The sequence below is a fragment of the Fopius arisanus genome, unplaced genomic scaffold, assembly GCF_000806365.1.
Source record: "Fopius arisanus strain USDA-PBARC FA_bdor unplaced genomic scaffold, ASM80636v1 scaffold00019, whole genome shotgun sequence".
NCBI lineage: Eukaryota > Metazoa > Arthropoda > Insecta > Hymenoptera > Braconidae > Fopius > Fopius arisanus.
Window position 1 is genome coordinate 940,988 of NW_011887758.1, and position 27,241 is coordinate 968,228.

The 27,241-nt window shown below is 38.5% G+C and overlaps 2 protein-coding genes across 2 annotated transcripts; one reads left to right on the forward strand and one right to left on the reverse strand.

Annotated features, from left to right (window-relative positions):
- Positions 1-345: 345 nt before the first annotated feature.
- LOC105264146 (UPF0587 protein C1orf123 homolog) lies at positions 346-2,598 on the forward strand. The gene is made up of 2 exons (XM_011300804.1): positions 346-650; positions 853-2,598. The coding sequence occupies exon 2, from the start codon at positions 1,333-1,335 to the stop codon at positions 1,816-1,818; it is 486 nt and encodes a 161-aa protein (XP_011299106.1). The 5' UTR covers positions 346-650; positions 853-1,332; the 3' UTR covers positions 1,819-2,598.
- A 1,053-nt stretch (positions 2,599-3,651) lies between these two features.
- Positions 3,652-27,241, reverse strand: LOC105264147 (uncharacterized). The gene is made up of 7 exons (XM_011300805.1): positions 27,084-27,241; positions 9,464-9,975; positions 8,299-8,691; positions 6,653-7,092; positions 4,592-6,145; positions 4,290-4,462; positions 3,652-4,203 (listed from the first exon to the last, which is right to left on the reverse strand). The coding sequence occupies exons 2-7, from the start codon at positions 9,611-9,613 to the stop codon at positions 3,968-3,970; spliced, it is 2,946 nt and encodes a 981-aa protein (XP_011299107.1). The 5' UTR covers positions 9,614-9,975; positions 27,084-27,241; the 3' UTR covers positions 3,652-3,967.

Below are 27,241 nucleotides of genomic sequence, written 5' to 3' on the forward strand. Positions count from 1 at the left end.
AACACACACTAAACACTTCACAAAATCACTTGCACTGAGTCCCGCACTTTGTATTTTCACTGTTCACACGCGGCGCCGGTTTTTTGCGCTCACTAGGACTCCGATGTTAACGAATTTTAACTACGCGACGCGTGACTACCCGCTCGACGCGCGGTCGCGGAACGACTGACTCCCCACTGAAAATGGCAGGGGGTTGGAGTCGGCGCTCGAGTGGGGAGGGGGGTCCCCCTCCGATACTCCCCGCATGCGCACAGAACACTTCCCATGCGCACAGAACACCCTGCATGCGCACAGAAGACCGCTCGAGTGGGGGTCGCCAGGCGATACTCCGTCCATACGCACGCACACCGTCCATGCGCACGGACCACCGCGGCAGTCTCAAGTTGACGAGATACGATAATTGCGAAAATTCTTAACCTAATAAATAATTCTCTTTTAAATAAACAGTGCAATCACATAAAATCCAATAGTCAGTGAAAAATAATTGATTGAAGAGAATTTAGCGTGTGGATTTTGGTCCTGACCTTCAAAAACACTTCGATTGGATCTCTGAAACGGGAATGGGAGTAGCAGATACATTGAATTATGTTCTGCTTTCTAATCCCGTCAGCTCGAGTGCCGGTTCGTCTGCGAAAACTGCTGCATCAGCTGTAAGTTGCTGTTATTTTTTAATAATAAATAAGAGGAATCAATTTATTTATTGTTATTGCCTGATTTTTGGAGACTGGGTAATGCTTCTATAATTTATTCTATTTTTGAAACTTTGAGGTCATGTAGATACCACACATCCCATAAACCAAGGTCATATTTTATATTTTTTCCTGCTTTTTTCAATTGTCATTTTTTAAATAGTCCCACCAGTGCCGAACAGCTGCAGAGTGGGGATGAAATGGAGATGAGGGGAAGGTGATAGTGACCGCCGCGCTGTCTCGTGCCGCCTGAGAGAACTTGTCCCCTGTTTTTGGCTTGACAATACAAGTTAAATTTATTACAGGTTAAATGTGTTCTTCGAGTCAAATTGTCAGAAGATAAGTATTATTTTTATTCTTATAATATTTAAAAATACGATATGAGAATGTGAATTCATTCCTCCCCAAAGGAGATTTCTATGCTTTGTGTTTTTTATTTTTCCTAGACTGGCTACCCTGATTTGACATGTATTTATTTATTATTATTATTATCATTATATCACTGCTGAGCTGACGCTTTTCATAACCCTGAAAACGAGTGCCAGTCTTTAAAAATAATAAATCATTTTTTTTATTGAAATTTAGAAATCATTTCGAATCCTGGAATAATCTGAATTCTCTGGAATTATTTTCAACTTCAAAAATGGTGAAAATCGCTTTGAAGATCAGAGCAAATCTTGAGAATATCCAGGAGTTGAGACCCTGTGGTGCAGATTTTCGATGGTGTTTGAAATTCACGTGTTCAAATTGCGGAGAAAAATCCGACAAGTGGAACTACATTTCCCTGAGCGACGAAATAACAGCTGATCATGGACGAGACGTTATTAATTTCTCCTGCAAGTGTAAATTATGCTCTCGGGTGAACACCATGACGATCATGGGGGATTCGTTGGGATTTTATGATGTGGACGACCAGGGGAAGCTGAAGAAAATAGTGATTTTTGATTGCAGAGGTCTGGAGCCCTCGGATTTTTCACCTAGGGAGGGCTGGATTGCAAAAGCTATCGACGATGGAAAAGAATTCAGAGATGTGGATTTGAGTGAAGGAGAGTGGGCGGATTATTGTGATAAGATTAAACAACCAGTGGGGATTTATGATATTGAACACAATTTTGAGAGGATCAAGTGAAGGAACTGATGATTATGGGAACTAAATGTTCCGTGATATTTTTTTGTTAACAACGACATAATATAATTTATTAATCATTAATCATATACAAAAGAAACATTTTTAGGTAATTGGATAAATGGCACGAGGACAAATACAACGGATATTGTCATCGGCAATAATCAATGTTATCTCCGCCATTAAATCTCAAGTACCATTTTTTAATTATCATTATATCTACCCTGCACAGTCCATCGGATGACTAGAGACAAATCCGAGCAGGGGAACATTTTAAAAAATTGACAAATTATACGAATCAATCGATATCTTGGTTAAATCAATCTTTCTTCATTCCCTGGAATGTATTGAGTCAATCAACAAATCAACAAATGGCCGTCACATTTCATGAACAAAAATACAACTTATTGTATTAGCTAATTATGAAATTATCAAATGAATTATTTACAGTGCTCGAGTATTGAGAATAATGTCTAATTGTTTAATCAAGTAGATAAAGCTTTTCCTGCATTTTTCAAAAATTCATTCACTTATCATTAACTGACAATCACAAGGTTTTGAGAAAATATCCAGTGAGGGTAGCCTACGGTAAAAATTAAGTACTACATGATTTTTTCGTGAGTCTACAACTCGTTCATGTTTCATCTAACACTATATTTCATTTTCTAAATTTTCATCAACTAGTGGCTAGTTACTATCACCTAACGTTAAATAAATATCCAAAATGTGCGCAATGACGATTTTTGGAGATTAATGAGATTAATGATTTGAAAAAATGATGAATCACTAAAATCATCCGGTTAACTCTATCTCTTACTTCTTCAGTCGTATCACTATTCAGTCTATCCTCGAAAAATAATTGAAAGAACATTATAAATTCGTCATCTCCAAAGAATTCAATTCGAAGACAACGAAAATAAATAAAACATTTGAAAAATCATAAAAAATTAGAGAGCTATTAGATTTTCTCTATAAATAATCTACCACATTATAATTGACTAAACAACTGAATTTCCCTTGCGCCAGGATGTTCTACCCTTTCTCTAGCAATCATTGAAGTTATCCCCTTATAACTACATTATTATCTTTGGTATACGGTTGATGCTGGTTTATAAAATCGTCAGGTGTGAAGACTCTCCATCAATCACTGACAAAATCAAAGAATAATCAGCAGTATCTCTCGTAGGAACGATTGGCAACGTTACAGTGACGTGCACTTGAATAAACATCGAGTAATTGAAAAACAATTGATGTTGCAACACCTAGGGGATTCTTTTTTCTACTGCGGAAAAATATACAGTTGTGAGTCATTTGAAATAATTCACTCTGATATTGTGACAGAAAGTAACTCTGGGCCATATTCAATGGGATATTTTTACCTCTGGGGCATTATTATTGATTACAATTTTTCTCGCTCTTTGAATTAAAAACTACGCATTACGAATATGCATTTCTCTACTCTTGCATTTTTCCTAGATTTTTTTCTACCGTGAGATTTATCATTTTGATACTTAATTTAATCGTATAGTTTATTTTGTTTTATAAATGGAGTTCTAGCTAGTGGGAGTGGACACCCAAGAATAGGCCCTTTATTATAATTTCTAGTGATTTTAATTATCTATCGTGATGTTATTGAATTTATTCAGTAGCTCAAGTCCATAACTGAGAATCAATACCTCTTGATTTTTTTTTTCATTTCACTGCTGAATAATTTTTCCTATCAAGCAACTACTCTATTTTGATTGTGTAATCCAACGGAATAACAAATTAAATCGCCAGAAATTTTTCTGCAATTGTAGAAAATTCATAACTATTTCTACGCTCTGAAAAATTTATCCTTGATTACTAATCCATAATAATTAATTGATCCTTCATACGTAAGTTTATAAAATCAAGAAAAAAATCACCAGGAAAATTGTCCTCAAAATATCTTTCGTCTCTCATTCCCCATTCCATTGATCTTGAATATGTGTAGAGGCAGAAAAATATATTTGTCCCCCTGCAGAGGTATTAGTTGAGAAAAAAAAAATCTCTTACCACTTTAGTTTGTCCCCCTGACGTCGTAATGATTATTTCAATTCGACGATACAAAGTGAAAAATCTGGGGCAAAAAAAAAATACTCTGAATTATTTTTTGTCTGCTGTCAAGTGTTCAAGGCAACTCGTCATGGAGGATCGTCTCGTGGAGGCACGTCTGCTTGAGTGTCGCCGATTGATCCTCGAGGCTACGTTTGAGTCCCTCGATTGTATGCATCAGCATTTGTCTACGTAATTGAGTTAAATGATGCTGAATCATCTGGCTGTCTTGAGCATTCAAATTTGCATCAGCTGTCAATCTCTCCTGCCGTAGCTGCGCCACTTTTTCACGAAGTGATCTTCTCGAGTCATCTATCATAATTCCAAAGTAAGAAAAATCTTATCACTTCAAATATTCGAGACTCCACTATCGAAATAATTTGAATTGATGAAGATACCTGTATCGTCAGTGGCTGTATCCCCATCGGAATTTCTCAGGACCACATGCCTTTCCCCCAGAGTCTTTTGTATTCTCCCATACGTAGTACTACCGGCATAAACTTTTCTCTTGACTGGTTCACTCTGGGGACAGTAGTACGTGTTCTCCTTAACAGGTCCCATATCGACAGACCTGTTATAAAAATCAATGAAAAATTAATCACCACTCGAGAAAAAAAATCCCCAAGAAATCCTATTCACTGAATCTCATCGAGAATGATATATAAATCCTCATCCCGAATTATATATTATATTCCTGTACCTAAACGTCAATAAAGGTGCCCTCCTCCTGGCCTCCCCCCTATCCTCAGAATCTGAAGAGCTACTAGTGATTCCCTCCTCCTGCCTCATCCCCTTCTTCTTCCCAAATCCGTTTTTCACTGCAGCCGAGAAGAGTGGATCCTTCGGGAAATTCTCCACTCGTCCATCCTGACTGCACGACCTCACCCCATTGACCTCGACTCGGCACCTAGCCCTCTCTCGTCCCTCCTCCATCACCATCATCCTATTCGCCACGAATCCCCTGCTTGGTGATACCTGGGGGGTCCTCCTCCCCATAACCGGTGAATCCGGACACTTGAGAATCTCCTGCCTGTAACTATTCCTCTCCATAAACCGATGAACAGGTGATACCACCTGGAACTGCCTCTTAGGACTCGTGTGCTCAATATCCTTGATATTTCCACTCTGCAATTCTGGCTGTGAATTTCTGCTCTTCGATAGGGCAAGCTCGATATTTAATTCAGTATTCTTTATCAACTCAACTCTCTTGTTAGCAAGTCCATTATGAATTCTTCTGGAGGGAGATGGAATCACCGGTGATGATGCATTCTTCATATTGACGAGAATATTCTCAGCCTCCATTATTAATTCTCTGTATTTTCTATCTGCCTCTTTGTCTGCCTCAATTAGGGCCATCTCCGAGGCAAAAGTCGTCATGTAAGTGTTACCCGAGATTCTCTGCCTCACAACATTTCCATTTACGTAACTGATTGAGTTTGATCTCCTTTTGACGACTTCATTCTCGATCAATGTTGGATTTATGAAGTTTCTCGGATCATTCTGACGAATGGGCGAGAGATTCTCGTTGACGTCGTGGTGTTTCCTTCTGCGCAGGCAGATCGGTGTACCCCCGACACTTCTGCTCCCCTGATTGAAACCAGAATTCTTCAACAACATTCGTTCCACCAGCACTCGATTTAAATTCGCTGTGATATCATCACCCTTATCGAATATCGGTTTACGACGCTGGGACTGGCGTTTCTTTCGCTTCTCCAAGGGTTTATCATCGATTTTCTTGTGACGGAGACTCTGGCGTTTGGAGCTGCTCCTCAGGCTCGATCTGTGCTGCATCTCCTCTCGAGACCGACGTTTCAGGAAGGAATCACGCAGGCGAGTACTTCTCCGGGTTAATTCACTGGTGAATGTGAAATACGTGCAGTGACCGGTGTTGGGGAAATTGCCCTCGAGGTTCTCCAGGTCGAGGAAGCTGCCGTTATCGATGTAATCGAAATCGGAATTCTCGAAGGGATCGTTCTCGTCTCCACCGTCCTGACCTGTGTCTACGTCTGATGGTGAGTGGTTTACATAATCCTCGCAGTCCGTTGGATCACTATCTGATAAAATATCTGTTTCTTTTTCGTAGATGTAGGACTCGTCGAATTTACCCATCATCTCGTTGAGGGTAATATCATCCTCCGAAGATCTTATACTCTGGGTTATCGATGACGCCGAGGAACTAGAACTACTCCGACGGGTGAGACTCGTGTGTTTCGAACGATCCATTCCAGGGGAGATTCGCCAGTTTTGATTTATTCTGTAGACAATGAATTTTTTGAATTTTTATATCTAGTCATTAATTGCTAATTATAATTAATTAATTTCTCACTCTTTCGTACATTCTCTTGTATCATTATCATAAAATTTTTCTAAAGTTTCTCTCTGTATAAACCACGAAGAATATCTCATCGTAACTTGTCGCGTTCTTTTTCTCTTTGACTCGTAAAAAGAATTTTCCAAATAACGAGAGGATGAGGCGTCCACTCGGGGGATAGAAATTCACGAACATTGGAAACTCTGCAGACGCACGGTGCCTCGGTCTCGTGATTAAAACTTTTCCAAGTTAAGAAATAAAAGGAAAATTGAGGGTGGATGAAAAATAGAGGAGTTAAAATTCAATTGACGTGAATGCAGTGGAGTTTTCAGTGGATGAAACTGAATCGAATGATATCAAGAAACTAATACTAATTAAACGTAAAAGTTTTAGGTGTCAGGCTGACAAAAGTTGTTAATCTATTTTTATTGAATTTTCGTTGAAACTCACGGACTACGACCAGCACTGAGACTCTCCTGTCTGCACTCTCTTCTGGTTTGATTTGTCCGATGATTATTAACGTTAACATCACTGGCACTGCCTGAGGACTCGGTGAGCTTCAGTCCAGAACTGCTACTAGTTTCATTCAAAGTAAAACGATACTTGTAACCACTATTGCCACATCCAGTTGTACTCGAGTTGGATGAGTTGGCTGATAGCCATGGATTTGTACGTATTCGTGAGCGTTGTCTTGGTGATTGGATAGTGGGTGATGATACGAGTGGTGGTGGTATGGACGAAGGAATTGGCAAACTATTTCGTATCGTTATGTCTGCTGCTGAATACGACTCTGCTCTTCTGTGTACATGGGATGTATCACGATTTAGGGTCTGGGGGCTCTGCTGACACTGCTGGGACTTGTGGGGATGGCTGATTGCTGCCTCTGTACCCTGAAATTGAAAAAAAAAAAAAAATTGTGTTAAAGAAATCCCAATCCTTCGACTCATCAGTTATTTCAGACGTTCATGCCATTCATTTGATTTCAATTTTTTACATTTTCAGGACTCTCAGCACACCAGTTGGTGCTGCATCAAGTCCAGCAATTCGATTTACATATTAAACGAACTCTATCACTCATCGATATTCAATGGAACAGCCAGAACCTCGGGAAAATGAAAGAATAAAAATTGAAACAGGTAGTGACATTTTGTGCATGTCAATTTGATCGTTTGAAATTCGATTTTTAATGGATTTTGAAGGGTAGCTGAAACCTTGAAAAGCATCAAACATCGGTTAATGGGAATGGAGAAATAGAAGAGGTGAGGGAACTCTGGTGGACACCAACAAAAAGCTTCCTCAGCAGTTTTCAACTCTTTTTACACTCAAAAATGCATGCACCAGGGAACGTCGTGGGAGACTAGAAAAGAGATAGTGCCAGAGGTGAAAAGGAAAATCGAGGGGCGAAGTGACACGAAAAGCTTTGATGCCAGGAGCCGACCAACGGTATCTCTAAAAACAACATCATTGAATTTTTTTCAACTCCCGAGTGTTAAGAGATAAACTCGGGGTCATGAACTCTCACCAAAGGACATTAATCAACGATTGAATATCAGCATTAACGGTTTTATTCCAATTAACGATCTGTGAGCACTCGACACTCCTATTCCATCAAATAATATCTCAGGAGGTGAAAAGTCGTAATTAAAAAAGGAAAAGCTACTCTCTCGTTTATTCCACGAGGATTCATTAGTGAGTTGTTATTATTTTCCACTCCAGTGATATTTTTCAATACCTATTTTCCTTCTCACGTCGATTCATTCAATTATACTCTTCTAATTGGCACCATTTGCCGGATAATTTTGTGTTTATACTGAAAAATTAATGAATTCGTGTGAAGCACAAGTCGATTCAACCGACAAATTCATTAAATTCATTATGAAATATTTCTGAATCTACGAGAGCTATCAAAATTTCCGTAAAGAGCTTTTTTGTAGCTCTTGCTCGACACTACGAATGAGGGCCTATGAAAAATTTCGTTATTCCAATTAAATTCACGGGAATAATGAAAAATAGAATCTATAAAAAATTGTTCTCGGTGCAGATAGAGGAAATTGACAAGGAACTTTCATTGGGTGTTCCTGAATTTTTTATTGTACCTTGAATGGAGTACTCGTGTGAATCTCTCCCACCAGTGTATTTTCCCTCGTCATGGTGATGTTTCCGTTTACCCTGTTCTCAGTTGGCTCCTCCTGCTTCTCATTACCCGGACCGTTGGTCACGCTGCACTTGCCTCTCGTTCCCTTGTTACTTTGAAAATAATGCTTACCAGTTCTTATATTAATGTAGTACTCCGGTGGAAAACTAGCACCTGGCGATGTGCCGTCCGTTGAGTAACCAGTGCTGTATGCACTCTCTGGTGAAGAGAGATTAACACTACCGTTGCCACCGGAATTACCAGACGATGAGTTTGTCGTTGTGCCAACGTATGCCACGGTTTTACCCAGAATAATGCTGTCTACGTTTTTAGCTGGTGAATTCAATGGATGGACCTACAAAAGGAGAAGACTATTATTCTCGTTGTATTCCAACAACACCAATGAAACAATCTGAACTTTCAGTCAAAGGGAATCCCCTAATTGGGGGTCTAAACCGTATTCTTGATACAACAAAATCCTCTACAGGAAATCCTCTACTCAAGCTGTACAAATTTATGATTACAACATTATGGATCTTCAAAAGAAAATTTTCATCATTAGTGTCGAGGAGATTTGAATGAATTCTCTGGGTCCGATTCAACCAGAATTTTTTCTAAATCTCATTTATTATAAAAAAAATCCTTTTGAAAATTCATTGTGTGTCAAATATAATAATTCCCCTGGTATAATTTTTTTAAAATACCGTACATAAATATCTCTGGGCACTCCGGCAAGCTCTCATTATTCGACCCATCGAGGACTGAATATTAAACAGTAACACGACGGGTGAAAAAAGCCCAGTAAATATCCCCGACAGGCTCGTCTCCTGGGGTGAATATATGAGTCCAACATAAGACTCTCTAATGGAACAGTATTTTTTTCATTTTGTTGATTCAACGAATCCTTGGAAGCTCTTAAGAAGCTCTTCAAGCATCAATTCCCATATTTTTTTTCATTAGCGATAAACAAATGTTTCGAGAAGAAATTTCAAAGAGATTTCGAGGAGATTAATTATCATAAAATTGTGTGACGTGGGGATTAATTAAAAAATTGAAATGACAGTTTCAAATGGAATAGTCTGTCATTGATTTATTTGATCGGCACTCGTCTGGAGGAATTGAGGTACCTGATGAGGTGCTGGTGATCGATTGGCACTGTGACTCCCTGGGGAATTGCAATTTGATTCAAAGCCCTTGTCGCCCTTTTTTCGATCCTTTTTTTTCTTCGGTCGCACGATATGCGCCTCCATCCACGTGCGCAATTTCGTGCCGAACATGATTACGCTGACTCCAGTATAATAAAGCCCTCTCTTACTCTCGTACTCCAGTTATTTTCTCACAGTTTCATTCGCACAGTAATTATTTACAAACGAGAATGCTGAAGAATTTTCCTTCAATAGTTTTTACTTGTTTTTTTTTTTTTTGCAACTCTGCTTGTTCTCTTTTGTCCTTCCCTTTCACGGAATTTTATTCAGCTGGAAGTCGTTAGTATCCCACAGAGCTCGTCATTAACATACTAATCGCTGTACCTAGCTCTTAGTTAGCAGTGAATCCAAATACCGGGTGATACACCTTGGCAGATTTTTATCTTTCATTCTGCGAGGGCACCGGATACTCGCTGCATCCATCACCGGTGAATCTGTAACATCGAAAAACATTTGTGAGAAAAATTTCCAGTGCAGACGGACGAGACAAAATTTAACTGTAGATTTTAATTTCTTATTCATTTTTAATATCTCATTTAATAGGAACTCCTTCACCTAGTGCTCCATCTTCCCCGAGAGCAATCCCATGACCTGAAATTTCTTTGCGTTTAAAAAGTCACTGGTGGAAGTTCTAGGAGAATAAAAAAAAAGTATTGATTGAGTGAAAAGTGTTCGGTTGTTCAGAGTTTTTTTTTTTCAACCCCGAGATAAGATGGGAAAAGCTTTTACCAGGGGACGTACTCCAGTGGAAAGTTTGAGAGGCCTTTGGTATAATGTAGAGGACAATAGATGACTTTTGTCCTGAAGGTTGAGAAGCTGGATTCGATGTGTCAATTCGATATGTCAGTCCATCGATTAGGCAGACGGGTGTAAAGACGAGATTTCCAAATTTCTGATTCAACACTAATTAATTCTCCTGATAACCGTCAATTCATCAAAAAGGAGAATTAATTTTCGAGAGATGCGTTGTCACAGCTCAGTGATAAAAACCATCGCACCCTCTTTTTTTGTGTGCATCCCTTCAATTTCCCTCACGCGAGGGTGAACACACGGCCTCCTGTCACGCACCCCTCTTCCACACCTTTTTCCTCTTCTCCCATATTGAGTAATTAAACGAATTAAACAATGGGAACTGATGAACGTACTGGTGATAATCGGATTAATTGAAAATGGAAGCACTTGCAATGGTATTTGCAAATAAACTGGCCCATCAATTCAAAATCAATTTCATATTATAAATTAATAATATCTATAATATAATAAATAAAATAATAATTCATTATATAATTAATGATTCGCATTATTAAAGATTAAGTAATAATAATTAATATCCTGAGTTCTAGTGATTTTGGACAATCAAAAAAAAAAGTTTTGTAGTGAAATGATCGGAAAAATTATTTTTCCAGTAAATGCAGTTGTTGTGATACGAGGGAAATGATTGAAGTGTTATCAGGGCCCCTAAAATCTCCAGTGAAAATGGAATTTCCCGTGAAATGTGATTTCCCTCTGATTGTCAGAGGCGACGAGTGCAAACTCTCCGCTGATGATGCGCCATTGTCCTAGAGCTGATGGACCAGTGGCTAAACTGGCGTTTGTCCATTCTGGTTTTGTTAGATAACGTTCTCCATCGAGGGGATCATACACTTGACCATCAAGTGCATGCCAGTCCTCCGTGGATTATTGACGGCGAAGGGTTGCACACCCACGACTCAGTGGCAATTCCACCCTTGACTTGGGATTCATTCTGCCAGACCCATACCACTGAGGATCAGGCAAATGGAGATGCATCGAAATGTCATGTATATACATGATGTAGCGGGAGTGGCTGGTGTATTTGGTGGAGAGTCAAAGCCTTGTTAGTGTCCAGTACCATTCGACAAATGGGTGGGTGGGTGATTTGGGTGGGAGGGGTCCAGTGCATCTGGCGGGGTGAATGCGTCCAGGGAGAAACTACCCTGCAATTTATTGTGGTCAGGGGCTAACTCAATCTTCAAACCCTTTGAGCAATTCCAATTTTCATTTTTATTTTTATTTTCTCATCGTAATCTCGTGAGTTCAACCCACCAGATTCTATTTTCATTACTATTTTTATTTTTATTATTATTATTTCAGAAAAACCCGAGTTTTTTTTTGGAGAGGGGAATATTATTCTTTTATTTCGTTTTTGTGGGTTTAATTTATATTTTTTTATCATTTTGGAATAGGGGAGACGGGATTTTTTGTTTAAATAAATAATTAATTGGGGGGAATGGTTTAAAAAGGGGTTTGGTGAGGGATGAATTAGGGAATGGGAGATTTTCTCATCATAATCTTGTGACTTCATCCCGCCGAATTCAATTTTAAATATAATTTTTATTTATATAATTTTTTCATTTCGTTTTTTTTGGTTTAATTTATATTTTTTTATCATTTTAGAATAGGGGAGACGGGATTTGTTGTTTAAATAAATAATTAATTGGGGGGAATGGTTTAAAAAGGGGTTTATTCAGGGATGAATCGATGAATGAGAGATTTTCCGAGTTCATTTGACACCTCATCATCCCCCAGAAGATGACGAGGGGTGAAAGTAAATCAAATAGATTCTCGTACCACCCATTCACCCACTGGCCCGTCGTCTTTATTTCCGGGATGAGAATTCCGCGAGGGTGACGTCCATGGACTCTCTCGTACCCAAAATCTCAGAGGCCATCCACCACCATAATTTCCGTCCAATTTTAATCCTCCGCACGTGCAAGACGATGAAAATCCCGACTAAAAAAGGAAAACTAAGACGGGATTTACGATCCCCCGTAATAACCAGATGGATTTTTACTTCGAGAACAAGATTAACCGATCCCTTGGCAATTTTTACCCTCAATATAAATTAAAATACCACGGATTATCATCACTTCTATAATAATTTTTCATTGTCCCATTTTATTTTCTGAATCCGGAAAAATAATTGGCGTCACAACTCGCAGACTTTTTTTATGGAAATATAACAATTGTCAAATGGTCAGGGGAATAATCGGGAATATTCTGTCCAGTGAAAGCAGTAGTGCGGGAGTGCGTGAGAAGGGGTGAAAGTGAAATTGAAATTGAAATAAAATTGAAATCAGGAAGATGAAATAAATTATTTCATTATAAAATTAAATTAAATATTTTAAATATTTTCATACGATATCCGAGAAATTTGAGAAATTTATAATACTGTCTTCAAATTATTAATAATTAATTGAATTAAATTTCATTGAACTCCAGACCTTTCAAAATTATTTTAATATCACATCATTATATTATTATTTATATATTATATATTATTTATTATATATTATATTTTTTCATCGATTATCCGTCCGCGCAGATATTTTTATTGCACTTCTGTATTATTTATATATTATTATATATTATTATTTACTGGAAATCGCGATGACTCGCAGTCTCCGGATGTCCATTTAATCCCAGAATTTCCCGGTGAATTTAACAGCTCATTAAAAAAATTTTCATCCCCCAAACGCATCCCCCATTTATTTGTCTTCCACAAGGTGTCTCATCACGACTGAAAAATCCCGTAAATAATCTCTCGCGAAATTTATTTATTTCCGGAAAATGAAATTGCGCCCTAAATAGCCCTCGTAAATTAATTTATTTCTCTTTATGCAAGGAGACTTCCCTCCGGCCGTTTTTTTGTTATTAAAAATAATCTCATAACAGATTATTACTCATGAAAATGAATGAAGCTAAATTTCAGGGGTTGTGAGGGTAAAATGAGGTGTCGGAATGTTTTTTTTTTTAGTAAAATTCCAGCTAAATGGCCTGAGGTAGCGGGGAGTTGTGAAAAGATAGTCTCTGTTGGTGAAATACATGCACAATAAAGCCCAACCCTCTCAAGGAGGGGTTGCAACCCTCCGACATTATTTTTTGTCTCATGATTTTTTTTTTCCCCACCCCTCAGTAAATCATACAAGTGATACTGACCCAGAGGAGTCAGAGGAGTTGCGATTTGTCTTGTCGTTATCTTTTTATAAATAATCTCAGCATCAAATATTGACGTTCACCGACTCGAGGAGGGATTCATTGCAAATGCGGATCAGGGGGGAGAATCTGTCGAGGAGTTTTTGGCAGAGGGTGAAAAACCTCCCTCATCCCCCAGAAAGAGGAAAAGCCTGTTAAACGTCTGGAGAGACGCCAGGATGTTGTATTACTGTGGCTCTTGTCCAGAATATTTTTCGTGTTTGAAATTCCAACGGTGCACGCTTGACATAACGTTTGCATTTTCATGAAAATATGAATTTTAATAAATAAAAAACCGTCGGAGTATGCGCAACCCCCAAGATTAATTTCCTGCCCACGGAATTTTTTTATTCGCAACAATTCGTATTTTATAAAATTAAAAAACTCCATCTCCTCCCGCGGATGTAAACATCATCTCCAAGGAGTTCACTCCCATCATCAATACTTCGATTAATAATTTGAGTGCTTCAGGGTAACCCAGAGAAACCTCAAACCCTGAATGTTAAAAAGGCAATGGTGCATTGTCTCGTCGAGACAATCTCACTGTCAGAAGAAAAATCCACATAAATACTGAAACAAAAAGTGGAGAGAGATAAAAAGAGAAGAAAGAGAAAATAGGGGATGGAGCCCTCGGAAAGCGATGATTGTGGTTTAAAATGGGCGAAGCCCCTTGAAACAGCGAAAAGAACAAAATAGTAAAAAATAACAGGTAAAGGGTGAGAGGGTGGGTAGAAAAAAAATGGGAAAATGGGAAAAAGAAATATTCCACTCGGCACTTGTTAAAATGGTGCTTCGTTAGAGCAAGCACCTTTACCACCGAACAATTCACTCTGTCCCACTCTTCGTTCCTTTTCCTCATCCTCAGGGTAATACCCATCCCCATTTTCCTCATGTACTTCTATCAGGGTTAGTCTCTCACTTGGGAGTGTCCAAATAATACAAAACCAGAATGGTGTGTCGAAGTGTCTGCACGTGTGGCAATAGCACAGAGTCATTTCCCATTGTTGCAACGAAAATGGAGTTTTCCAGGGTAATGGGAAAAAGCTGAGGAAAATGGCAACATCTACCAGACATAACTATTAATTTACCGATGTATTCTTGCATCATGGGGTGAAGGAGTGGTGTTTCCGGGGGAAACAGAAGTCATTTGGGGGGTGTAATGGCGTTAATGTCTCGGAACTCGAGGAGAAAATTTCTATTTTATTTCAAAGTTGGAGAAGGGGAGTGTCAAAATATAGAATGGAAACAGACGATGTCAAGTGTTGTTTAATATCCGGTAATAGTTACTCTTCACCTGGGGAAGACGGGGAAGACGGGGTAGATGGGGTAGATGGGGTAGATGGGGTAGATGGGGTAGACGGAATCCTAGAGAATCCGAGAGAACCAACGGATGGGGATAAAATGTATTCCTCAGCCTCTGAGAATATTGGCAGGAGCTATCTCGCAAAATACTTTTTCCCCTCCGTGAAAATTCCTCTGGTGCACTATTTGGCAATTCTGGATAAAATTTGAATTTTACATTAGGTCGTCAATGCCACATGACGTCTGGCAGTTTATCTATACGCAGTGGGTACATCTGAATAATGCCTTTGGAGAAGTTTGACGAGACAACGAAAATCCCCATTTCACCCGCACTTGAGTCTTTCTCTGAATCACTGGGATGAGGACTGGAGTCAGAAGCATGAATTTGACCCTGGGGTGGTACCCTCTGGTAATTTTCCCTCGGGGCTTTTTCAAGTCCTTGAAGAAAGTGGAGTCCTTGATGAGGGGTTTCGAGTGACGAGGCCCTTCCATAAATTCACTGTCATAAATAAATTCAGTGTCCTCCGGCCATCTCCAACTGTCCCATCTTCTTCTCTTTTTCTAGACCATCTTCAGAGAACTCTGATTAATTCTCACACTCTGATGTACAATCAGGGAAATGGGAAGATTGAAAATCACTTCAGACCTCTTCAATCTATTATTCACCTAATAAGAAGTGGAGGAAAGAAAATTCAACTTTTCTTTTTCCTTCAATTACTGAGAACCTTCGGAGATTCTCATGGAGAGGCTGGAGTCTAGGTACAGCAATTCTGCAAGTGAAAACAAAAGACCCTGGGAATCGATTGAGATCTCGCATTCTCGGTATCGCTCCACTGAGTCAACCAATATTTTCTTTATTTTCTCTTTTCCCAACAAATAACGAGCCCTCTAGATCTTCAGCTCGAGTGGGTTTGATGAATTTTCGGTGGAATGAAAGAAACATGAGGAAATGATGAAAAGTCCCGCAACTGTGCAAACACCATTTTGCATTTCCATAAGAAAAAAAACATAAACAACGAAACGCTCAGACGATCGCTCCCATAATCTTGTCAGGATTAAGTTACACGAAAATGCAGCGATAAAAAATTCAAATCTCATCATTTGTCCGGGAGAAATCTTTTTTTTTGTATTGTATAATATTTTTAATTAAAAAACATTTTATTCTGCTACGGTACCATATAATAAAATCTCTTTTTCAAAGAAATAAAAATTCCTGATATAAATTCTATATACTATAAAATATATAGAATTTATTCAGAATAAATAAATAATAAAAATCCGTATTAAATGTTAAATTCAAATGGAAAATGTTTTTTCATTAAAAATCAGGAGTGACTGGAGTAAATGAAACCTGAAGAAATCCTCAAATTCTTGGATTTCATTCTCGAGATGATTGCAATCCTTCTCCCTATTTTTTTCGCTTCGGAAAATTAATAACAAATTTAATATTTAATAAATAAACCGACGTAGGATTTCTCTGAGCTCTTCACCGACTCGACGACGAGTCCACGTTATCTGGAGTAAACGTGAATAGTATTTTATTCGGGGAGATTGGACAGGCGGGGGTGAAGGTTACGGTGTAGAGATCTGGGGACAGCTGCAGCATCACTTGGAATGAATAAAGGGTTCGATTGAGCACCTCTGGATGGTACCGGGGTTGCGATGGTGGTTGTCATGGAAACCCGTGAGCTACATCCTTCCTTCACCCCTCGGGTGGGTGGTGTGGGTGGTGTGGGTGGTGTGGGTGGTGTGGGTGGTGTGGGTGGTGTGGGTGGTGTGGGTGGTGTGGGTGGTAGATACAATGCCAACCGGATCCACAGGTCGGTAAAGATCGATAAAAGATGAACAATTTCCTCCAATTTTTTTCCATCAATTATCACTCATCTCATTAAAATTGACATGATGATGTTGGAGTCTGGGTAGAGGACAACTCAATGGTGATGTATGCACGGCGTTGGTTGGCAAGAGCTATCCTCTCTGGAGATGCAATTTTTATTCAAGAGGCAGGCCAAACCCTCCAGAGAGCCATCACTGGCCTCTTCCTCGTGTACCAATTGGAATTCTCCCGTATTATCACGTTTGCGGATAATCGTGAATCTGGTTTTGCGCATGTGTGTCGGGGGGCTGTTCTCAGAGAACTCCAGAACTCAGAGGGTTTTGATATTATGTTCAGACGCCTCTAGGGGTCGGATGTGCCACCCTGTCTAAGGGTCCAATGCATAATTCCAGTGTATCAACAGCGTCACCAACTTTGTTACGGATTAATTGGGATTGGAATATTTTGGGGGTTGGCACGGGGGCAATATGGAGGGCTTTGCACCCTGTTTATCAAATATAATAATATAATAATAATGCCTCGTGATCTGAGGGCGTTATTATTTTTAACTGGGTCGATCAGTTTAATTTGAGGGACTGGTGATTCCTCGACGTCATCTTTCGTTTCAACAGCTGTTCCTTGGTGTCTAGACATTCCAGAATTTTCCTGAATTGGGGTAATGAATTCCCATTGTCAATTTTCCTTAGAAATTTTCCACCCTTTGATGCATTAAACTCAGTCAACTCTCCTGAATGAGGGTGGTTGGTCTGTAATTGAATCAGCAGAGACCAGACTTGGTTTGCTACTCAACATGGAATTGTGGTTGATTAACAGTCCCTCCACTTTGACGTACCGTGAATTCGAGTAAAGAGATGTGGAGACCCTCGTGTTTCTGATCTAGATTAGAGGCTGGCGAGTTGTCTGCAAACTATATCATCGGATTATTCGATTTTTTATTGTTCAATCCTCTGGAAATACGGGTATTGTCGCTTGCACGATTTTCTCCGACGATTGATGGTTCAATTATCGGTAGAGGAGGAGTTGAAATCAGAATGGAATGAGCAGTAGTTCGACTGATCGAAGTCAATCGAGATGACGATAGGTCAAATATTTCAGTCCACGATTTTATCGTCGATGAAGTCACCATTGATAACAAATAAAAAATCTACAGGTAATTTCCCTGATATTAAATCAAAAAGTTGAATTAATTAAAGTAATTTCATTTTTTAATAACAAGTTGATAATTATTGTTTTTTTAATATTTATCTTCTTTTTTTCAGAACGTAATTTCGGTGTAAATAATAATTACACCACGAGCGTCACGAAGTGGCTGTTTGTTTATTATAAATGAAATTTATTTATGAATATAGATGTAAGTACTTTTGTAAAAAAAAAACTGGAAGTGAATCGCGTGGGATGTACTCGTGCCATTTGAAATTACCCCACCGTGAAATCGCCCCATTATAATCTTATACTCTTGACTCCTCCTGTCATTTAATCTTTTTTCCGGTATTTTTAAAGTTTTTTATGCGAAATTAATGGCGAAATGTCAGAGGTCGACACGAATTCCGCATTCATATTCCGGTATGTTCGAATCCACTCTGCAATTCCATCAAATCATAAAATTCCGAGTAAAAAGTGAGAAAAATAAAATGAATAATAATTCTCATGCTTATTTTTATTGACAGCATGTGGAGAATTGTGGAAAAATAAAAGAAGAAAAATTGGACAAAGCTAGAGGGAAATGAAGAGAGCCACTAGCCCTTGTAGAATTAAATTTACCAAGAATGTATAACAATGAGAGTTGCACCGAGGGCAACCTCAAAGCAACTTTCCAACATTAAAGACACACGTGTGTACAACCCGACTCGCAAAATCCCCCCCAAAAAAACTAAAAGAAAAAAAAAACGATAAAAACCACAAAAAACAAAATGTATTTCTCGACAAGCCCTTAACGCGCGCTTTTTCCATCTTTCATCCACTCGAGGTGTTTTTTTTTTTCACAAACTCCATTCCTCTTCCCTCTGGTACCTCATCCAGACAAGGTCGCTGTTTATATTCGTTCCCTCTTATTTCATTCTCTCCTCACCCTTTTTTTATTTTTATTTTTGAAAGCGTAGAGACTGAATTAGAGGGACAGTGAGTCAGAGATGCGAAAGAGAAATAAAAGCATTACTTTAGGTCTTTGCATCGAGACCAGAATGATGACGAAGAAAGCCCAGTGTATATAAATTCAGAAGAGTTGGTGTCCTCTGAATCTCTCGAGACCATCCAAAGTGTCTCATGGGTATTTTTGTATCTCCACTATTCCTCCGATGTTTCAAATTCAATTTAAACCGAAAAAGAGGAATCCCTACTGGTGGATACTCCTCTTCAGACTCTCCCATCCCTTTGTTCATCTCTTCAATGCAAATATAAGAAAAATAGAAATAAAAGGAGAGAATATTATGCAATGAAATTTCGATTCTGGCGTTTGTAGACTCAAAACATTTCCATTCTCCATTCATTCTCATTCACTTTTTATTCCAGAATGGAGGGATAACCCCTTGTTGGATAAATTCGTTATCAACCTACGGCATTTCCCTCGTTATTCTCCCTCCGCTCGTTGAATATGAGAATTCCTCGAAATATGTGGAAATATATATTTTTTTTTGAATGTTCGATTGCTTCGATTTCTTCATTTTATTTTTGTGGTACTCGTGTGATCCACCGGTGCACGTCAGTCACTGGTTGATGTCGAGCCCTCGAGGAAGGTCCAGCTGATGGAAAACCCTCTACTACCTGTTCTCCATATTTTTTTTTATTTATGTAGCAATTTCCCGGGGTATCTCCCATTTATTTAAATACGTCGTCTCTTCTACTCGAGATTACATGTCACTGGGAATTGTGAGCTGCACAGAAGAGTAACTGATCCGTGTTGGCATTGTCATGACACCCTTGACGAGATTTTAATTATTTTTTCAATTATCCGTTTCTTCAATTGAAGTCCATGATAATTAGAGATAAATTCCATTTAATATTGCAATTGTGTCGAGACGAATGTGAATATTTGAAGAATTCTAAATTATTCTTTAAATTCTTCTTGGAGATGGTCTAGGAGAATTCACCAGCCCCTCGTAAAGTTCTTACTCGAAAAGGTCAGTTGCTCTTCTAGTTTATGGTACCACAGAATTTGTGAAAATTCCAGGATAAATGGAGGTACCAATGCCGTCTTACTTTTATGGGGGTACTCAAACCCTTCGATGCACTAACGGTTTTTCTCCTTTTCCTGGAGAATAATAAAATATCGTCTCTCTCTGGAGCGTTATCTGGAGCTAGTTCTTATCAGGACTCTGTTTATATCCGCAAAACCCTCGGGTTTGCCCAGAAAATACCGATTTATCACGTCTTCCCTTTATTTTTCTTTCGTTTTGTCGACCTTTTTCATTGGTACCCTCCGGATATCACACGGAAATATTTATCACTGCAACTTTCACACTGTCTCAATACCCCGGATGCTGCCTGTATGTAATTGCGAATTGTTTACATAAAAATTCATTGTATGACGTTTTAAACAATTTTTTATCGATTTTGTTTACAATGCAGAACGAAATCCTTCGTCATTTAACATTGAAACTATTTCATAATGAACAGATTTTATCAAATCACCGAATGACTCAATAATTATTCCGTTTTCCCCAAGTGAATAATTATTCTTTTAAATAACAAATCACGAAAAAATGTAACGGGTGATAGGACTGATAAGACGCGATAAGACAACTCGATTAAATCGATTTTATTTAAAAAATTAATTGCATGACGTTTTAAACAATTTTTTATCGATCAAAATCGACGAAAAATCGAAATAAAAAATCATGTTTCAATTTTTTTCCATTTGTTAATTTTTGGTTCAATTATTCTTTCATTTCTCTTTCATTTAATCAGTTTTCAATTAATTCCTCAGATGGAATGTCTTGAATTCTTCCGATGAAGTCGATGGATAAAAATAAATTCACAATATCATTGTGGAAAAGTTCAGCTTCCAATGCGTTGGGTATTTTTTTTTTTAGAGGGACCAGCCACTGGGAGGGAAAGAGGAGAGTAAAGTTAACTGGGTTGAACTCTGAAATTAGAATCGAGCAAAAATAAGTGAATCGAGGACTGCATCACATCCAGGAGGTAAATTGGAGTAAATATGGTGTCCATTTGAGTTGATGTTTACCCTGGAGATCAAATGGGTGTGACTTTTCGTTGGTGATTTACGGTATTTTGGTCTCATCTTCAAACAAGTGTCGGATTTAACTCGATTCATTTTTTTTTACGGATATTAAACCCTAAATTCTGTATTACCGAGGTAATGTTGGATTTCAATGACGATTTAATTACAATCACTCAATTCACAGAATGAATTTTAATTCAGTTAATTTTGGATTGAATTTAATGAGCGCTGGATTGTGCTGGAAGCAATCTTTTGATCCTCGAGTTTCCTCTGGATCTATTCGCTTGTTCAGTCTCGCAGGCAATTATTCATAAAGATAAATGGATGGATGTGATTTTAAACGACGTGTCGTATTCGTGGAACCGTATGTATGGAAAATGTCTGTTGGAGATTGATTCTTGTCATCGCTGTCTCCGGGTTAATCGCTCCGGTGTCAGAGTTCGGTATTCGGAGAAGTCTAAATGGTAATAACTAGTTACTGTCTTGCTTTGAGAACTCGATACGGTTGTTTGATATTTTTGAAAATTTTTCATTGAGCAAACGAATATTTCATGCTCTGGGGCATGTGAAATTTATGAGCTCACGTCGTTGAACATCAAACCGCATTTTAAATGTGTGGAAAATCATTTTTTCCTCTCGTATTGGTTGAATTAATTAATATTAATTGTTATCAGGGGGTGCCGGGTGGGATTAATTAATTCAATGGAAACACGATGTGAAAAATAAATTGTAGAGACGAGATAGGTGAAGGAGGGACACGGGTCAATTTTTTTAATGTTCGACAATCCGTGGAAATCGATGAGCCAAAACATTACGACTGGAATTGGATTTTATCTCCGCTCATCCCTGTATTTCGTTTACAAGGGGAATGAATGCGGTCAGGGTAAAAAAGTCATTTCACATGTTTCCCAGGTCCCATCAGAGGAGACGAAAAAAAAATGAGAGAAGAAACCTCGGAATCGCCCTTGGCACAATTGACACCCTCCGGCGTCCCTCAATTTTCCACTTCCGGGATTAAATGGCAACCGAAACCCATCGAATTCCGTGGAACGATTTTCCTCTTTTCTTTCTTATCGTTAAATCTTCTCGCAGCCACATACGACTAAATTGTCGTCTCGACGTTTTTATGCTCTCTCATGCAAAAGTCTATAACGACAATGGCAGAGGCTTTGGAAATTCGCCAGAGAGCACTTCGATTTATCCAGGGACTTGCAATTTATTTTTACGAAATGTTTTCACTCGAATGTGAAAATATAACTTGATGAGGGATTTTTATATTTTTTCCATTCTTATTGGCCTCGAGGAGATAGCAAAATTTTTTTTTGCACACTTTTGATTTTTCCACCGATTTCAACATTTTCGGATTTTCGATTAAGAATCGATTTTTATCAATCAATTTTTTCGATTCGATATTCAATTCTTCAAATCGATTTTCCCCATCTATTCTTTAAATTAATTAATCGAGACATATCGATTTTCCAGGAATGGATACCGAATAGGTCGATTCGATTCGCTTCGACCAATCGATAATTTCCCATAAAAATCGATCATGAAAAATCCTAATGAGCAATTGCAGAATGAATAATCCCCCAACTGTCCATTTAATTCCCCATTTGAAATTGAATCCGCAGTTATTTTTTTTTTTTATATCATCTCATGTGTCACACGTGCCAGACACTCATGTAAAACATGCGTCAGTACTCTCCACGTGGTCTCTTTATTCTCCGAGAATAATAGGACCAGAAGACCCAAACGAGTTCAAATGGCTCGCACAATGCATAATATCTATGGAAATTCGGGGCATGGAGACTTCTGGTATAAACCACCAAGTCTCCCTTTTGTTCGTTATCATTATTCATCGCATGTGTACACGAATTTTGACTTAATAGATGTTACATTTAGTTATTCACAATGCAGAACGAAATCCTTCGTCATTTAACATTGAAACAATTTCATAATGACCAGATTTTATCAAATCAAATCAAAATGGTCGAATGACTCAATAATTATTCCATTTCCCCAAGTGAATAATTATTCATTTAAATAAAAAATCACGAAAAAATGTAAAGGGTGATAGCCCTGATAAGACGCGATAAGACGAATCGATTAAATCCATTTTATTTTAATTCTCCGGTTTATTTTAGAGTGCAAATATATTTTTTATTCGATACAGATTGTCAGACTCGGTCATACCAGCCCGGGCCATTATGTAATTATAGGTATTATATCCGGATATTAATGGATGTGTAATAATTGACCAGACGATCAATGAACCGTTTCAGAAAAGGCAGATGGGGCGAAATAAAATACTTAATGACACACATTATGGTGAGGCAATTAAGGAGAAATTGTAATTTATAATTGATATAATTGAACTGAACTTTTGGAAACTTCATCGTCTCGTGCAGTTGACTTTATCAGTACCATCAGTCTAATTCCCACGATTTTTTCTCTCTTCTTCTCCATGTGTTAGCTTTTTTCCACGAATTAAGGTACGTCCCGTCTACTCGTGAGAATAAAGCTTTTTGACACATGAGGGAAAAGAGGTGTACGTAAATTAGTCTGTCATGGAGGGTGATTTCGGGTTATAATGGTGTCAAGAATTTTAGAAAGGGTGCGGCCATCCATCCTGATTAATGTTCATTTGAGGGAAATGCGAGAGGTACGCCACGAAAAAAAAATATATAATGTACACCCCTTTTATCCCGATATTTCATCCCCTAATATTTCACCCCCGCGAGGTATCGTAACTCTTGATAACGAGAATGATTATCGGGGCACCTTCCCACCCCCTACACGGAAATTTTACGAAACTGTCACGTAATTTTTTTTTTTAATTATCAGTGAAAAATAACGATACCCTCACTTAAATTTTTCGAATCAATTCCGTAATCGGTAAGTGAAATGTTTCCGTAATTTTTACTAAATATTTCTCTCCGTGTAATAATCCCGGACAATTTCTTATTTCCCGAATTTTCAAAAATTTATTTATCAATTTATCGAATAAAATAATTCAGCGTTCACCTGCACTAGGAAGCAAAAAAGAAAATGGAATGCATGAGTGACTGGATAAACATCCGCCGTATTTTCCGGTCTAGGTGACTCCAGAGTCTAGAGTCATCCCCCCGTGATGGTCTTGCTACTGAAGGGACAGTTCCCCGAGTTTTTCTCCTTTGGGCATAAATGTGAACGTCCAAGAGAGGAATGTCTATCACTGAGTAAAATAAAACTGGCTAGAAGTAATCCTGTATGAGAGCCCATAGGCTCCACGCCGTCTCTCGATAGGGTGTGCATCGCCCTAGGGGTTGAATCCTCCCTCCCTCATCCCCCGACTGAGAAAGACAGAAAAATGTTGGAGACACGAGATTTCCCGACAACTCAGCACTAAAGAGAGAGAGAAAGGCAAAAAAAGGGGGAAAAAGTCGAGGGGTAACTCTCACCCTCTCCATCCTTTCCATCCCTTCCACCCCTTCCACCCCTTCCATCCCTTCCACCCCTTCCACTTCCTCACACGTCGATGAGGGAATGTATGTCCTGGAAATGTCTCGAGTCTCCTTAAAGCGTGGAGGAATTACCGAGAGCCCCACGGTGATTCCCCTTTTTTTTTCGCAGACGGGGGATGATTTTTTCATCCCTCTTTTTTTTGCCACCCCATACCCCCTCTTTTTTACTCCACTTTCGGCGCTTTTGACGGATTCTGTGCGTGGATCTTTTACGGTTAAGCGAATTGCAACGCACTCGGGTGAAGGGCGAGGGGATGACAATTTTTTCATCCCCTTGGTAGTTGTAATGGGGGTGTGAAATGGCACTGCAGGTATTCCTCGTTGTTTTTTCCCTGTTGTTGTTTTATTTATGCTTTTTTTTTTCTTTCTCGTATTTCGGGGCGAATGGATGAGTCATTTGGGGGTGGATTTAAGGGGTGTAATTTCATTTCAAAGTTTTGAGTGGTGGTGAGCCACGTGGCCGCCAGATGCCTTGAGGCAACACTCAGAGTAATTAAATTTCAGGGAGAAGTGGAAGTGTCTTTGGATCAAGGGATTTTCACAGAATGGAATTGATAGTTAGATTTTGTTATTTGTTCTGGTGTGGGGGTGGAATTTGTTTGTTTTTTAATTCAGATTTTGAAGTTTTAGTTTGGGTTTAGAGGGGCTTTTAATTTTTATCGGGGGATAAATGAATAGAAGTCAATGATCACTCGACCCTCGCCACCGTTGACTGAACACATCGGTGAGATCCCCATCACTGGGGCATGAATCTACCAAAGGGGATGATATCCTGAGAGATTCGATTTTATGCTCTTCCCTACACCCGGGAAAGCAGAGATGAACGATAATATCTGGTTGAGGGAATTCCCTGGAAATGTCACCGAGACACATGTGTCAACAAACTTTCGGTCATTATCTGATCGATAACGATTAATCGAAGAATTCAGAAAGTTGTTTCTAATTCCTTGGAGCAAGTGTCGCCTCATCAATCATTTCTTTTTCATCTATCCTTCATCACCTCGGTTATGCCCTCCAGGGGATCGTCATCCGAACAGAATAGAGAATCGCTAAATATTCATGGACCAGAATAAATAAATAAAACTAGATATTTTTAAAATCAAAATTGCAGATAGAAAATCACAGATTAAATCAGTCAGGTAATTTTGATTCGAGTGTTTGAGAGATAGTGTAATGGTAAAAATGACGCGGCGGAAAATGAAATATTTCAAAAATTTTAATTAGTCAAATTCCCACTAGTCCCTGGGTGACTCAGTCAGCTATTCTGTACAAGCATGTAGCGATAAAACCTTGGGCATTTCGTTTTGGAAGCATTCACCCCATCTTTATGTGTATGCCAGCGCCCAGAAGTGGCAATTCTCTCTTTCTGTTCTGTCTACCCCTGGGGAAAACTCTGGTGGGTAGCACTGGCTGACAGTGCGAAATGACATCGTTAATCTGGATCATTACTTTTGGTGGAGAGTCAGGGGTTGGGCACGACCGGTGGATATTAAAATTCTACTTGCTATTTCAGACTATTTTTTCGCTATTCCTCTAAAATATCGTGATCGCATCTTCAAAGAGGCACAAGTCAGTCGACTTTTTGATTTTCTTAAGGTCCGTTTGACGGATTTAGAGCGTGACTTTCGCAGTAACTCGAGATCTTGTGAAAAGAAACTAGTTTTGATGGTGTCATCTCTCCAGAGATCCTCAATAATTATTAATTATTCTAATGTCCTAACTTTTTGATAAAGTTTTTGGGTTTCTAGAATTTTTCAGAGTTTTCTCTTCATTTAAGGCTTTAAAAAAAGATTAGGGGTTTACCAAGGATTAATTATTAATAATTAATTCGTGGTGCATCATAATTGATGGCATTGAGACATTATTAATGGAATATTTTATAATCCCTTTTTAAAAGTCATTTTATAATTATAGATTATAATTATGATTTCATATTATCACTTTTTTCATTCGGCTTTGGTTTAATAACTGAAAATTCAAGATATTTTCTCATATTTTAACTCTGATGAATCGAATGTTTTTTTTTAATTCACCCTTTGAGGCGCGGATAGAAAATATCGGAGTTATTTCAACTCTGATATTAAAAAATTCATTCACCGAGTGGATGCACCCGGAGGACTGAAATTTCCAATTTTATCGGTAAACAGATACATAACGTATGACTTGAATAAAAAAAAAATGCAGTCATGGATAAATCCACACGCGGCAGTGTTTTCGGTTTATTTCTTACTCATGAATTTTCCATGTGAGCTCATGAATTGAATCTAGGTTGTACCAAGTGAACTATTTTTTATTCTCCTCAATCTCCTTAGACTACTTGAATTGGACTACTTTGTAGTACTTTATCCATCCGTCCCGAAGCAATTTAGTGCCTCATCTAAACATCAACGGAGGAAATTCGCATTTGTCTCAATTAAACAATAAGAAATCATCCAACAAAACGATCACGCAGTCAATAAAAAAAAATTGAATACCCCATTCCCTAACTGAAAAATCCTCGACATTCGATTGAGTTAAAAAATCGAAATAGACACGTCCCACATGCGAATCGATCCTCTAAATTTCGTGTCGAGAATATCGATAAAACGTAGACAGCCCCTAGACTCCACGACCCAAAAAAAAAAGGGAAAATCAAAGAAAGTGAAAAAAACCCTTCAACCCTCAAAGCTGAAAGCCTTCATTGAGACTTCCTCTCATTGAACTGCAGTAAAAAAAATGAAATAAATTTACCTTCTCCTCCACCGAACGTCATTCTCCATTTAATTAATCTGCAGTGCACTTCACTGGTGAATACTTCCCTCAGCACAAAAACAAAACCAAGAGTTTATCGAGTGTTTATGAATCGGTTTCTGGGTGATACACGATGGGGATGGCATGGAGGTACTCGC

Bases quoted from the DNA above. Each gene is read 5' to 3' on its own strand.
- LOC105264146 (XM_011300804.1), top strand. From the start codon at position 1,333: ATGGTGAAAATCGCTTTGAAGATCAGAGCAAATCTTGAGAATATCCAG.
- LOC105264147 (XM_011300805.1), bottom strand. From the start codon at position 9,613: ATGTTCGGCACGAAATTGCGCACGTGGATGGAGGCGCATATCGTGCGA. The intron at 8,692-9,463 runs GTACCTCAATTC...CTCCTTTTGTAG, and splicing joins GATCACCAGCACCTCATCAG to GTCCATCCATTGAATTCACC. The intron at 7,093-8,298 runs GTACAATAAAAA...TTTCAATTTCAG, and splicing joins ACACGAGTACTCCATTCAAG to GGTACAGAGGCAGCAATCAG.